This window comes from Amphimedon queenslandica, unplaced genomic scaffold (assembly GCF_000090795.2).
Source record: "Amphimedon queenslandica unplaced genomic scaffold, v1.1 AMPQUscaffold_13428, whole genome shotgun sequence".
NCBI classification, from domain to species: domain Eukaryota; kingdom Metazoa; phylum Porifera; class Demospongiae; order Haplosclerida; family Niphatidae; genus Amphimedon; species Amphimedon queenslandica.
Genome location: NW_003546336.1, coordinates 1 through 13,045, shown reverse-complemented (window position 1 = coordinate 13,045; position 13,045 = coordinate 1). Strand labels below are relative to the sequence as shown.

Sequence of the window (13,045 nt, the reverse complement as noted above, 5' to 3'; positions counted from 1 at the left end):
CATCACCAGGTACAAATTGTGAAAAGCAACCTAAATTAATAGAAATGAGTTATTTATCATTATGATTGATCTATTACATACTTGTATCCTGTGCTATGGGTTGCATTAGTATAGTCCGTGATTCATAATCAACATCTCTGCCTGATCCCAATATTCTAATGCTAGTATCATCAATTTTATTTAATTTTACTTTCCCTATTCCATCAATACCACCAGACAGGTTCATATAATGGAATCTAACAACACTTCTGTCATCAGGAGGTTGATATACACCAATCCTGTATCCACTGGAGACATTTAATGGAGTAGGGAGAGTGAAACAATACTGTCCATTAGTTGTAAAGTTATCAGGAGTCAGTCTGATTTCAACAGACATCACTCTAGTGTACTCATTGAAGTCGTTAGCTGGACTCCATACTTCAAATTTTGGATATAAATTTCTATTACCATTGACTGTCCTTATATCAACTCCAATCAATATTTCTGTTATAACTGTAGCACATGTGAACATGACATCATTCCCCATAGAGTCCTCAATGATGATCCATCTTGTTGCAGTGTCTTCAGTTAGTCTGTTATTACGTAATGGTCCTGATGGAGTTGTTGCTTTATCCTGTAGAAGACTATAATCCATAAATCCTTCAGTACAAGACTCTCCATTAGCCTCCAGTAATATCCCATTACTCATGAAGCACAGCAGTATTACTAATAGAAAATGGGAAGACATAATCTTCAATAGCTTGAATAAACAAACTGAAATTGGGTCGGCTTATGTGAGACAACATTGATCAATATTAGCTCTATCAACCTCCAAGTTCTTATATATGGGATTTTCTTTTTGATAAACCACTATATGTACAACATAAAATATTATACTGTATGTGGTGCTAGCACAATCCAAAACCCAAATTATTCATATCATAGTAGCATCAATTCTTATTATGTTGATGGTGTTAATATTACCTGTGGATCCTCTCATTAACATGTTTGGACGTTAATGAATGGATATGTTCAGGATAGTAGTGCATCTAGTGCATGTCCATGTAATACTGGTAGTACAGTATTTGCATGTGCAGTCTTCTTTTGGTAATAACTATTTTTTTGAGTCAGATAACTATGGTTCTTCTGAATATATACACTTCTCACATCTGATCCACTCCGGGATGGTCAAGGTTGTGTTTCTCGTAAATCACCTTGTTGTTTTGTTTCTGGTATCCCATGGTTCCACAGAAACTATAGGGTAGATCTAACACTATGATTACTGACTATCTTGAGTTGAGGGTGCGTGAAGATGAATCAATAAGCAATGAAGATTCCCCAGTTAGTTACTATGAGATTTATGTTAAATCAATTGAGACATTAATAAAGTAGTGGATGCTGATTTCAGTGATTTGTGTAGTTTCGTTGTCAGTTGAATTTTGTTTTTTTCAATTTAATTATTAGTTAGATTGCGATTGTGTTTGAATATAAAATAATTAGGTAACATCAGCATAGGTTTCAAAATATAGGAATTCTAACAAAGTAGTAGCTTATCATGGTTAATGAGTTTTACTATTTTGATGCATGGCAAAGAATCAAGTGGTACCAGATGAAATTATTGAGGACATTAAATGGGAGAGTTTATTGCTATAGAAATTGAATGGCAATAGATTATTAGCTTATTACTAATAATGAAATCAAGACTATAATTGATCTAAAAAGAGTTTAGTATTGATATATTTATGTCATTAACATTGTTCCTGTTATATGTACAGTTCTTCTTCTTCTTCTTTCATTTGTTGATGTGCCTCATCTGTTACTATAATATCCTATCAATGTAATTAATATGATAGTTACCAAAGGCCATGGTGTATTACTTTTGTGAGTATATAAGCATTGTATTTGACAGGTCTTCAATTCAATTTTATAAGATACTTACCTCTTGTTCATTATACATCATTGTTCTTGGTTCATCATATACTTGATCAATATCTTTAATTCAAAGTAATATATAGCAAGGTTGCAAAAGTCATGGTAGCCATTTTGAACTTAGTAATGCTACCGTGTTACTAATTATTACTCACACACACACACACACATACAAACAACAAAAATATATGTCCATGCACAAGTTATCCCCATGCATACACACTAGATCTATTATACACATACTTTCCATTCCTCCAGTGCTAACACCATAAGCAGGATTAGCAGAGATACAAGATCCTACTAATAGTTGTATTGGTTGATAATAATAATTTAAAAATTCATCTTACTTTCAATAATACCATAAGCAGGATTAGCAGATACATCAGTATTACAGTCTATGTCATGATGTTAATATTATTAAGAGTGATATATTTATTCTTACTTTCTTGTTCCCCAATTACTCCATAAGCAGGATTAGTTGATGCTGTTAGTGTATTCAATCTGTTATCTATACTTGGTACTATAAATTGAATTAATTTTTATTATTTGTTTGCATACAAATTTAACTACGCAAAGCGTAGGCCAGTCCAATAAACATTACCATCTGATTGTTGATTTATATCAGCTTTTATTTCATCAGAATTGAAATCATTTCCATTTGAAGTTTTATGCAATCTTCTTTTACACACTAATACACTCACTATTAATATTACTAGTATAGTAACTACCAGTAATATAAATACACTACTAATACTTCCTGTTAGTATTACACTCCCTGTACTTTGATCAGGTGTGCTTTCCATTGGTGTAGTGGTCAGTGAGGTAGCATTACTACTTGAAGTGACTAACACTTCACTGGTAGGATTGCCTCGTGATACAGTGTTTTGTGTACGAGTGACTTCTGTTGGACTGATGCTTCCTTGTGACCGTACAGGATGACTACTTTCATTAGGAATTGGTTCTATGAAGGAAAATATTTAATGATGTTAGTTACGAAATGATAAATGATATGGCCGGAGTAATACTTAACATAATATTTGATTAAGGCGTACTAGTAGGGACAATAGATGTTGGAGGAATAGATGAAGTATTTGGTGTAGTCATTGTTAGAGAAATATTTACAGTACCTGTTGGAGGAAGATTATGTTCATTAGATGTAGAAAAACTAGGAATAATACTTGTTGAAGTAAAATTTGATGCAGGAACGGTTGTTGGGGTAATAGGTACATTTGTGACTGCTGTTTGAATGATGAGTGTTGACAAACTGCTTGACAGTGTGTGGTATGCTGTCTGTGTTGTTGTTGTGGTGATGATCACAGTTGATTTAGAAATGACTTCAGATGGACTCTCAGTATAAGAGGAAGTTATCCTGAACACATCAGAAGAAGGTATAGTTGACCCTATCAGTAATGAAATATGAACTAGAAATTATAATAAAGTATTATCACTAACTTATTACAGCAGAGATGAGTGGATAATCATTAGAATCTATCCTTGCTAGTACACTGTTAGGTCCCAGTCTGTAGTTAAAAGGTCCATTGTATTGTTGATAGTACATATGAGTGCCAGTACTATTGATCATTAATACATCACCAGGCTGTACTCTGATCTCATCAGTCACTGTGATGTTATACACGTTGGAGTCCATTGCTGATGGAATAGTGTCTATGTCTATTGATATTGCATTGGTTGTAGTATTATCAGAATGTCTTATCATTATTAATGGATGAGTATCAGTTGTAGCAACAATTATCCATTTTGTAATGATACCGTGACATGTGAACTTTATACTAGGGAACACTCTAATTTCACTGACTAATTTTAAATTTGTTACCAAGAGTCTTTTAGCATCAAATGATTCATCAATGGAATAACAATCTGTATTGTCTATAAAAGAAATTATAATAATTAAAATACCAAAAATTGAATTTATAGTTGATTTCAAGTTGCAGCTCTAAATTAAAAAAACCAGTAAACATACCCAGTATTGGTTGCAATAGAACTTTAGTAAAAGTGGTCCATGAAACTGTAGCCTCCATTCTACCCATGGACCTAACACGTACCTCGTTTTCATCAATCTCATCAAACCGTCCAATTTGATCTTCATTTGAGTTGCTAGTCACTGTATAGAATCTCACCACACTCTCAGCATTAGAAGGCTGATATAGAACAAGCCTGTCATGTCTGTTGATTGATAAAGAAGGTGAAAGTCTATATCGATAAAGACCGCTTGTTGTAAAATTATCAGGAAAGAGTTTTATTGTGAAGGATTTTCCTGGGTCATATTTTTTATAGCTACTTCCACCTTTAGAGGAACTACCATTTACACGCCAAACCTCAATGCTAGGATATTTATTTCTTGTACTAGTCTCAGTCCTAATATCAACGCCAATAAGGACTTCTCTCAATGTCATTGTATCAGAGCAATCAAACTTATTGCTATTATCTTGAATGATCCATTTTGAAGGATCTCCTTTAGCTATATTGTTGGGTATAGATTGTGAAATTTCAGTATCACCAGCTTTGGACTCCAGAAGGCTGTAGTCCATGAATCCTTCACTACATGGCGAGTCCCCTGCGACATTTAACAGCAAAAGAGAGCTTGAGAGTAGCAATAAAGAAGGTATGATATCCATTTGTCTTCGTAGACCCTAGATCCTATGCTTCAGCATTAAATGAAATTAATTAAATAAAAGATCGGAAACGCCCACGCTTTCCTGTTTCAGCTTCATCACCAGTACTCCTGGTGGTTGTTAAAAGGTTATTAACTATAAAAAAATTTCATCTTATAAAGGCACAGTAGAACAACAATGAAGACTAAAGTTCTTCTGCATGAAAATCAATCATAAATTATAATAGTGCCTTATGGTTTGCTCCGGCACTGATGCAATGTATGTGACAGTTCACAGTCACATTTTAGAAATTAACATGAACTTATCTTCAAAATTATTTGGTTCTGTATGTATATATTCTAAACCAAAAATATAGACAGTATCTTTTATAGGAATAAATTATTGTTTTTTAAGAATTTTGTTTTTGAAATGTCTAAATTTTACTTTTTGTCCCATGATCTATAAAGAACAACATACAAGTAAAATTATACGGTCATTGCACTAAAGTAGCACTTCAGTAACCCCTGTGGCAATAATTGTTACAGTAAGATCTTTGGTACTGCTGGTAGAGGTGCAAAAGAAGACAATAAATTTTCTCTGAAAGTTTCCATTACTATAGTCTGGCCCCGACTACCATTACTATTACAGGAGTATTGAATAAGATTTGAAAGTGTGCTATTGGCATGCAGGTCTACTTATAGTTGCCTGGTATGCTATAGACTTTCATTGTTTATCCTTTGATGGTGAGTTATAGGTACAAAACTGTTTTTATGGAAGTTATCACTGAAAATAGTCAATTTATGCCGATTTATATATGGATTGCAGGTGTAATTATGTATTTTAAAATTTCAATAAATAGTTATAATCAGTATAGATCTATAACATTATTAATGACAAGAGCTACCTCAGTTACAAACTATCTTACAAATAAACCTAAATAAAGTCCTTTGGTTGATTCTCAAGGTAATAAAAATTAATTGAATTTTTTGAACATGGATTGTGACGCACATTCTCCATTCATTGCTATGGGATCACGTGAACCATTTAGATAGCTCTACCTGCCCTGCATGTAGGATTTCCCTTTTGATACTAGTGAATACAAGATATGTGGATCTGCATCATTTCCCGCATTGCCTTGTACATCTAGTATTATAGTCTCTCAAGCCAGACCATTCCCCAGCCTATCTGTAGGCTAGGGAATGGTCTGGCTTGTGAGACTACATCTAGTAGTAACAGAAGTAGTAGGAACATGAGTATTAAGTAATGCTTTATAACTGGTGGCAGTGAAAATTAATGTGACTATTAATGCTCTAAAGCTGACATACAACAATTTGAACACTACACAGTATATAGTAATCAAAATATCTTTTATGTTAACAATCAATTAATAGTATCCAATTAATATTATTATTTACATGTATTTCCAAATCATTTAATGATTATTATGACACAATAAAATGTTTTAAAAAGTTAATCTGAAGTCTTGGGACGCTTGGAATCACTAAAACGATAGAGTAAAATCTTTAAAAGTAACAAAACTAACTTACGATTCTGTTTTACTTGACTTTCTTTTTTGAAGAATCTAAAAATAAAGTTAATCATTACAAGCCAACAAATACATACATGTACTGTATATCCTTGAAATTAATAAGCTTTGTGTGTAAACTATATTGATAATTGTTAATAACTTAGTTCAAAATTAAGACTATCTAATAGCTGAAATTCACATGCATCAATAGAGTGACACATGTGCAGCTAATGAGTCAACAGGTCTTAGCTCTTTAAATATTAGTTACTTTAATTAAATGACAAGTGCCTTAAATATTTTAAAGAGTAACTATGCAATTAGCTCATCATCAATCTACTTTATCTATGGTACATTATTTACTTAATACAGGTATAGTGAACGGGACAAACAAATGAAACAATATGCGTTTTTGTTGTATACTCTACTCATACACTGACCTGACTGATCTGCTGCCATTCTCTGTCCTAGTTTTGCTTTCTCATTCTTGACACCTTGTCTACGAGTCTTACAACCGTCATTCATTTTAACTCCAAACTGGAAAGCAGCTCTTAATACAATAAAATCATTAACTATAAATGACAGTTTATGCTGGACATACTTTGGTAGTGCTTCCCTTGATGACTGATAGTTCCCATAATCTTCCTCATTCTCAAAATCCCATCTTTTAACAGGGCCTTTACGATTACCCTATTAATAGATGATATGATGTACATTAATTGTTAATGTGCTAATATTAATCATCACAATGGTCGTTAGAATTTTCTTTGACAATTGTATGACCCAAACCCAATACATGTACAGTACATCTAACATGTGTAGCCATGACACCAAAAACCAAACAAAGTTTTATTGATTTTCTGATACCTACAGTACATGTACATTGTGTACATGTATATGCATGCTCTAGTGAAAGTTTGAGCTATTTCTAACAACAGACAGGCCTTCCACATGTTTTTGGTATAGTACTTAGCATCTTTAAATGGTGGATTTAAAAATTAAAACTCAATGAAACACCATGCACTGCAGTACAGGGTACACGTAGATTTTATTTGGCCAAATTTCACCAAAAATGAAAAGGAGAGAATTCTCCATTTTAATAATTTTTCCTGATACATATACACATACTCATGTTGCCTAAAAAGTTTGAAATGATTCCGATCAAAATTTAATTTTTTACAATTTTTTTAAGTTAGTCAAAAATCAGACGAAAGTCCCTGTACTATAGTACAGGGTATTTGGTCAAATTTCATCAAAAGTGAAATGGAGAAAATTCTCCAATTTAATAATTTTTTCTGATACATATACACGTAATCATGTTGCGCACAAAGTTTGAGATGATTCCGATCGAAATTGGATTTTTAAAATAAATTTTAAAAGTTACTCCAAAAGCCACATACATGTCCCATGCTGTTTAGCTCCCTTAGCATGCTTTTTGGGAAACCCACACAACAGATTCCTAGGTTATAACTTAATTATGAGCATTTTTCAAATATACAAAAAAACAAAGGCAACCCTTTCAATACTAATAGGAGGATGATTGTGTGCATGTAAATCACTGTACATGACTACATGTATGTGTATGTACTTACCATGTCCATTTTAGAGAAGTCAATTTCATCATCACTATTGACAGTTGCATCGACTTCTTCCATACCACTACAAATAATAAATAACATTATTAATTACATGCACATGCACATGCATACATGTACATATACATGTTATATGCTAATCAACAACGGTATGCAATCTCAATGTACAATCTCACAGAGAAGTAATAACACCTTTAAAATGATGATACAAGTATGTATGTTACATGTACATGTACAAAAGTTTAAGTGAAAGATTGAACATACAATAAGATTCATTAATACTGTGATTAGATTAATGTTAATATTAAGGACTGACCCAGGACAGCATTCAGCATAATGATCATGATCTAAACCACCAAATCCAACATCATCAGTTTTTGCTTTCTTCATAAGAACTGGTTCTGTTGTTTTGGTACTAGAGCTTCTAGCACTGTGGATAAGTGAATAAAATCATTTTTTACTTTTTGGTTATAAATAAATAAAATTTAGTGTAGCATGTAAATCAAGTGTACATGTACTTGCAAATGAGTTTCAATATTCACATGTACATGTACATGTACCTTCCATTCACATTCTCATTATTCGAGGAGGCAATAATGAAGATTATATTATAATACAATAATGAATTACTGCCATTTACTGTGTTCTATCTACTTCTCCAGCAGACCAACCAGAAGGTAATGGACCATCAGAATGAGTCCTCTCACCCTAAAAATAATAAAGTAACACACATGTACTGTAAAGCTGAAAATTTTCGTGGCCCAAAATGTCTGTTAATTTAGCAAATGTCAAGAGATCTCCAATAGGCTGCAGAAACTTCTAGGTACATGTACATGTATGACAGTATAGTTACGTGTAGGATTTTCCCCTCACTGGAATGGATGAAGAATCAGCATACTTTTTCCATACAGCCTTGACAAATTCTTTAGTAGCTTTCTTGATGTCCTATTTAAAAGACGTACATGTACATGTACATGCAAGACACAGGCCATCACTGGAATACTTCATAATCTTGTGTGGGTTCACTTTTAGTGAATAACTGTTGATCTCTCTTTGATAAATCAGACGGAACTGCAGACGCATCGAAATCATATTCACCCATATCAGGAAATATACTAAAATAAAAAATAAAATACTATCCTTAATAGCTAATGACTATATACATGTACATACATGTACATACATGTACATGTACATGTATATATGCATGTACATGTACATATTAAAGCAAAAAAGAGCTTTAGAGTTGTTGTATAGTACATGAGATAACATGTACAATAGTAGTAATAGTAATTGAAAACAGATTAATTCATTCATCAGAATTGAGTCAAAGTGAAGTACAAGTATATTGGCTGTAGATTGTATAATACACGTACATGTATATTGAAGAAAGTTTTCCAATACTGCACACCTCTTAATTTGTACATGCATGGCATATGCAATGAATTACTACATTATAGTACATGTAGTGACAAACCTCTCTTCCTTTTGCACAGCTGGTTTCTTAGGAGCTGAATAATCAATTATATCTCTGTGATAAAAATATAAAAAAATACGTGTACATGTAATTTCTATCATACATGTACCTGTTTTGGGGCAGCTAATTTTCAAAATGAAATTTTAGACACTAAACAAAAAAATTAATCCAAGCTAATTGTTTGAAATTATGCTATAATTATTGTAACTCTAAATATGTACAATTATACTATTCAGAGGACAGAATGATGTAGTCATTGCAATGCAACTGTACTATATTTATATACATGTACATGTATGTATAAGTACAATCAAGAGTCCACTAAATATAATGGATTCTTGGTACAATGTACATGTACATGTAATTTTTATCATAATTAGAATCTGTACGCACCTTTCTCCTTCTTCTTCAATTTCTTTGACCCTTGTCTCAAGTAAGACAGGATTTGTGTCAGTTTATTGATAACAATGTCATTTGTTGTTAATGTAGCCTGAGACTAATAATAATGAAAAATATAAATAACAACATTAATGTGTACGTTTACAATGCACATGTACTGTACATTCAAGGATTAATATATTAACATGTACATGTATTAACAATACATGTACATGTATTGCATATTGAGTGTCTAATATACTATCGATGCATGATTTATTCAAAAAGCTACAATTTGAAAGTTTACAAATCTACATGTACAAAGACATTTTCATAAAAAAATCATTCCTGATACATGCACAATGATTCACTGGATGGACTCACTCCACCCACAAAAAGTATTTGTATCCTACACAATTGTCTATGCATGTACATACATGTAAATACAATGTAACCTTTACCTCTAACATTGGACAATCAGCTTTACTTCTTATTAAAGTGGTAGGAATATCACTCTCCTCATATTCATCATCTAATTCAAACACATATGCCTAACAATATAAATGAAAATACAAATGAAAATAAATATAATATAAAGAGATCTTAGAGGAATATTTGAAATTAATATCTGAGGACCAATATACATAAAATCAAGAGTAGATAATTAGTTAGGGAGAGTGTCTAACCGCCCTATAGTAGCTGAAACATCACCGCGTAGTCTTTTTTTGCTTATCTCTGGGCATTTCCGCATACTTAGATCAGTAGTGGAGTTTCAGAATTCTATTCTTATGTATGGGCGTGTAATTAATAACCTTATTAACCTGTAAAATGGCGGCCGAGTTTGTGCTACATGAGGAAGATACAGCAGACGACTATTCTGTCACTGATACTTATCTAACAACTTGAAGGGGTTCATAATCAATAAGTGTTACTTCAATGATCAGGAATGCCTAATACTTACTCATGAGAAGCTGTTCCATCATCTTCCACTGGGACCACGTGTATAGGGTGTGGGTAGTTATGAAAACCACACCTGTCACCACATGTTTCATAAATTCATTCCTATTCTTCTAATAATCTTCAGCATCAGACATTGTGCCTCGGGACTCACGTGACTTAGTTCTACACGGTGATGTTTCAGCTACTATAGGGCGGTTAGACACTCTCCCTAACTAATTATCTACTCTTGATAAAATTCATGTACATGTTACACAGTGTAGTAACTGGGAAGCATTAAAAGTGACCTTCACATCAAAGGCCTATAACGATATTCATTAGATGCAACGTACCCTTTCTTGTCTAAAGTGTTGATAGCCAGCCACAAGCCACACCAGACTACTTACAAGTGCTCACAGCTGTACATAAGCAATTAGCAAGTTCTTATAGAACTTTACAAGTGAAATACCCAATACCAGAGTTAAAATTGGACCCACCCATGCCCCAGCCCGTCCATCAGCTAAGTTGCAGCTATGCCCCTGCATGTACGTGTACATGTAAGTCTTAGTGAGAAGAAATATAATGGCAGCTACAGTATAAGCATCGAAAAGTGGTGAAATTAAAAAACCTTAAGAATATTTTAAAGTAATACACTATAGTTTCAGTGACACACATTACTGTATCACTTCATTCACATTATTAATGAAACTTATGCAAGTACATGTACATGTACATGTATATCATATCAAAGAAACAGCAATCACTTATAATATGTGACCATAATTGACAAAAGGTACCTTATGGCGGATAGGAAAATTGGTCTTTACAGCCTGAAAAATGCAACTTCCTGAGCTCTATTTATCACAAAATTTCTTCAAAAGATGTAAAAAGTTATTATATAACTTTTAAAACAATATTTGTCTAACAGAGCACTCACAGGTTGATATTTTTCATTATAATGATGAATTTAAAAATCCGCCATAAGGTACCTTTTGTCAATTATGGTCACATATACAAATAATGCCCAACTACATGTACATGTACACATCCATCACAGTATGACATACAGGTACATGTAGTACTAACCATTCTTCCTGGTAAAAAGAATTCATTCTTTTCCGGGGCATTTGTTTGAAAGACAATAGAATGTATGTTCTTTGCTATTGTACGTAATACACAGAATCAAGTAACATAAACATAATTAAGTCCTAACCTAGTTTTGACTTGATTGATCCCTCCTCACTAGCACTGACAGATCTCTTCTTTTCCTTTTCTTCTTTCTTCTTCTCTCGTATTTCTTAATCTCTTCAGCTTCTTGATCACGTACCACCATTTCACTGCCAACCTGCATAAGCAATAACACATAATATTTTACTCTCTGATTCTGATTTTTCATGAAATTTTTAAAGTACTCAAAAATCTTGCCAAAGTCCCTGTGCTATATAGTACAGGACCTCAGGGCAAATTTCGCCAAAATTGACTATGTGACAATCCGTCATTTTTATAATTTTATCTGATACATATACATGTCCTTAAGTTGTGTAGAAATTTTGAGCTAATTCTGATCAAACTTTGATTTTTTATGAAATTTTAAAAGTACTCAAAAATCTGGCCAAAGTCCCTGTACTAGTACAGGATCTCTGGGTAAATTTCCCCAAAATTGACCAGGTGAGAATTTGTCATTTTAATAATTCTATTGGATACATATACATGTTCTTATGTTGTGTAGAAAGATGGAGCTGATTCCAAGCAAACATGGATTCTTTACAAATCTTTAAAATTAAGTTACTCAAAAAGCCATGTATGCATGTACATGTACATGTATGTCTATTACAGTGTCTGTCAGCTCATGTTTAGCTCACTTAGCATGCTTTGTGGAAATTACCACAAAGCATGCTAAGTATGTATGCTTGTATGTACATGTACAATGATATAATGTAGACATTGCATCTACATGTGTACATGTGCATATAAACTATCAGCATGTAGAGAAGATGTAAAGCATGTCTTGTGACTTGTGCACATATAAGTATTTATACAAGGTTGTCAGGGTGATGTGGGCCAAAATAGTAACAAGTTTCAGCATTGCATATTGCAAATAAGGAAGAAACTATAATTACTGTACCTGTACATGTACATGTATATGTACAGTACAGCAGATTAACATCGTTTCACATACACATACATGTACATGCACATGTAAAAATAGTTAGGAGTATAATTAATGTCTATAATAATTTTTTAGCATTTACTGACACACAATCTCTTAAAATACAATGTACATGCATGTACATAAAACAAAATGGACTGGCAGGTAAGTCTTAGGTTGAAATGGTTCTTCAGAATCAAATCACATGTACGTGTAGAATTGTACATTAATAGCACCTGTACATGTATCTAGCAACATTTTATTCATGCACTAATGCTCTACCAAATTTTCTTTCAATAAAGCCATGTACATGTACATTAACCTACAAGTACATGTGTAGCTGTCTATGCACATTATACAGGTAATTTTAAAGGGAATAAATATCAACTATTTGCTAAATTCCTGGGTTTTAACTTTAATTTGGCAGCTTTGTGGCTATGTGTCATTGGCCATGCACATAATGGT

The 13,045-nt window shown here is 32.9% G+C and overlaps 2 protein-coding genes across 6 annotated transcripts; both read right to left on the bottom strand.

Annotated features, from left to right (window-relative positions):
• Positions 1-1,606: 1,606 nt before the first annotated feature.
• On the bottom strand, positions 1,607-4,582 carry LOC109581629 (mucin-3A-like). 5 transcript variants are annotated; one of them, XM_019995908.1, is made up of 10 exons: positions 3,890-4,582; positions 3,361-3,795; positions 3,087-3,308; positions 2,961-3,035; positions 2,510-2,869; positions 2,351-2,428; positions 2,256-2,303; positions 2,152-2,208; positions 1,919-1,971; positions 1,607-1,808 (listed from the first exon to the last, which is right to left on the bottom strand). In XM_019995908.1, the coding sequence occupies exons 1-10, from the start codon at positions 4,542-4,544 to the stop codon at positions 1,743-1,745; spliced, it is 2,049 nt and encodes a 682-aa protein (XP_019851467.1). In that variant the 5' UTR covers positions 4,545-4,582; the 3' UTR covers positions 1,607-1,742. The 5 variants fall into 5 exon arrangements, with proteins under 5 accessions (XP_019851467.1, XP_019851464.1, XP_019851465.1 ...); XM_019995905.1 differs by having other exon boundaries at positions 2,961-3,308; XM_019995906.1 differs by having other exon boundaries at positions 2,152-2,205; positions 2,961-3,308.
• A 1,408-nt stretch (positions 4,583-5,990) lies between these two features.
• On the bottom strand, positions 5,991-11,728 carry LOC100641336 (protein Red-like; the record flags this gene model as incomplete). The annotated part of the gene is given in 15 exon segments (XM_019995900.1): positions 5,991-6,021; positions 6,068-6,102; positions 6,486-6,512; positions 6,514-6,595; positions 6,647-6,735; positions 7,638-7,704; positions 7,957-8,070; positions 8,281-8,348; positions 8,514-8,585; positions 8,644-8,755; positions 9,118-9,171; positions 9,507-9,613; positions 9,957-10,046; positions 11,518-11,591; positions 11,645-11,728. Coding segments are annotated over 15 exon segments (1,106 nt in total), but the record flags the coding sequence as incomplete, so codon positions are not given.
• Between the last annotated feature and the right edge of the window lie 1,317 nt (positions 11,729-13,045).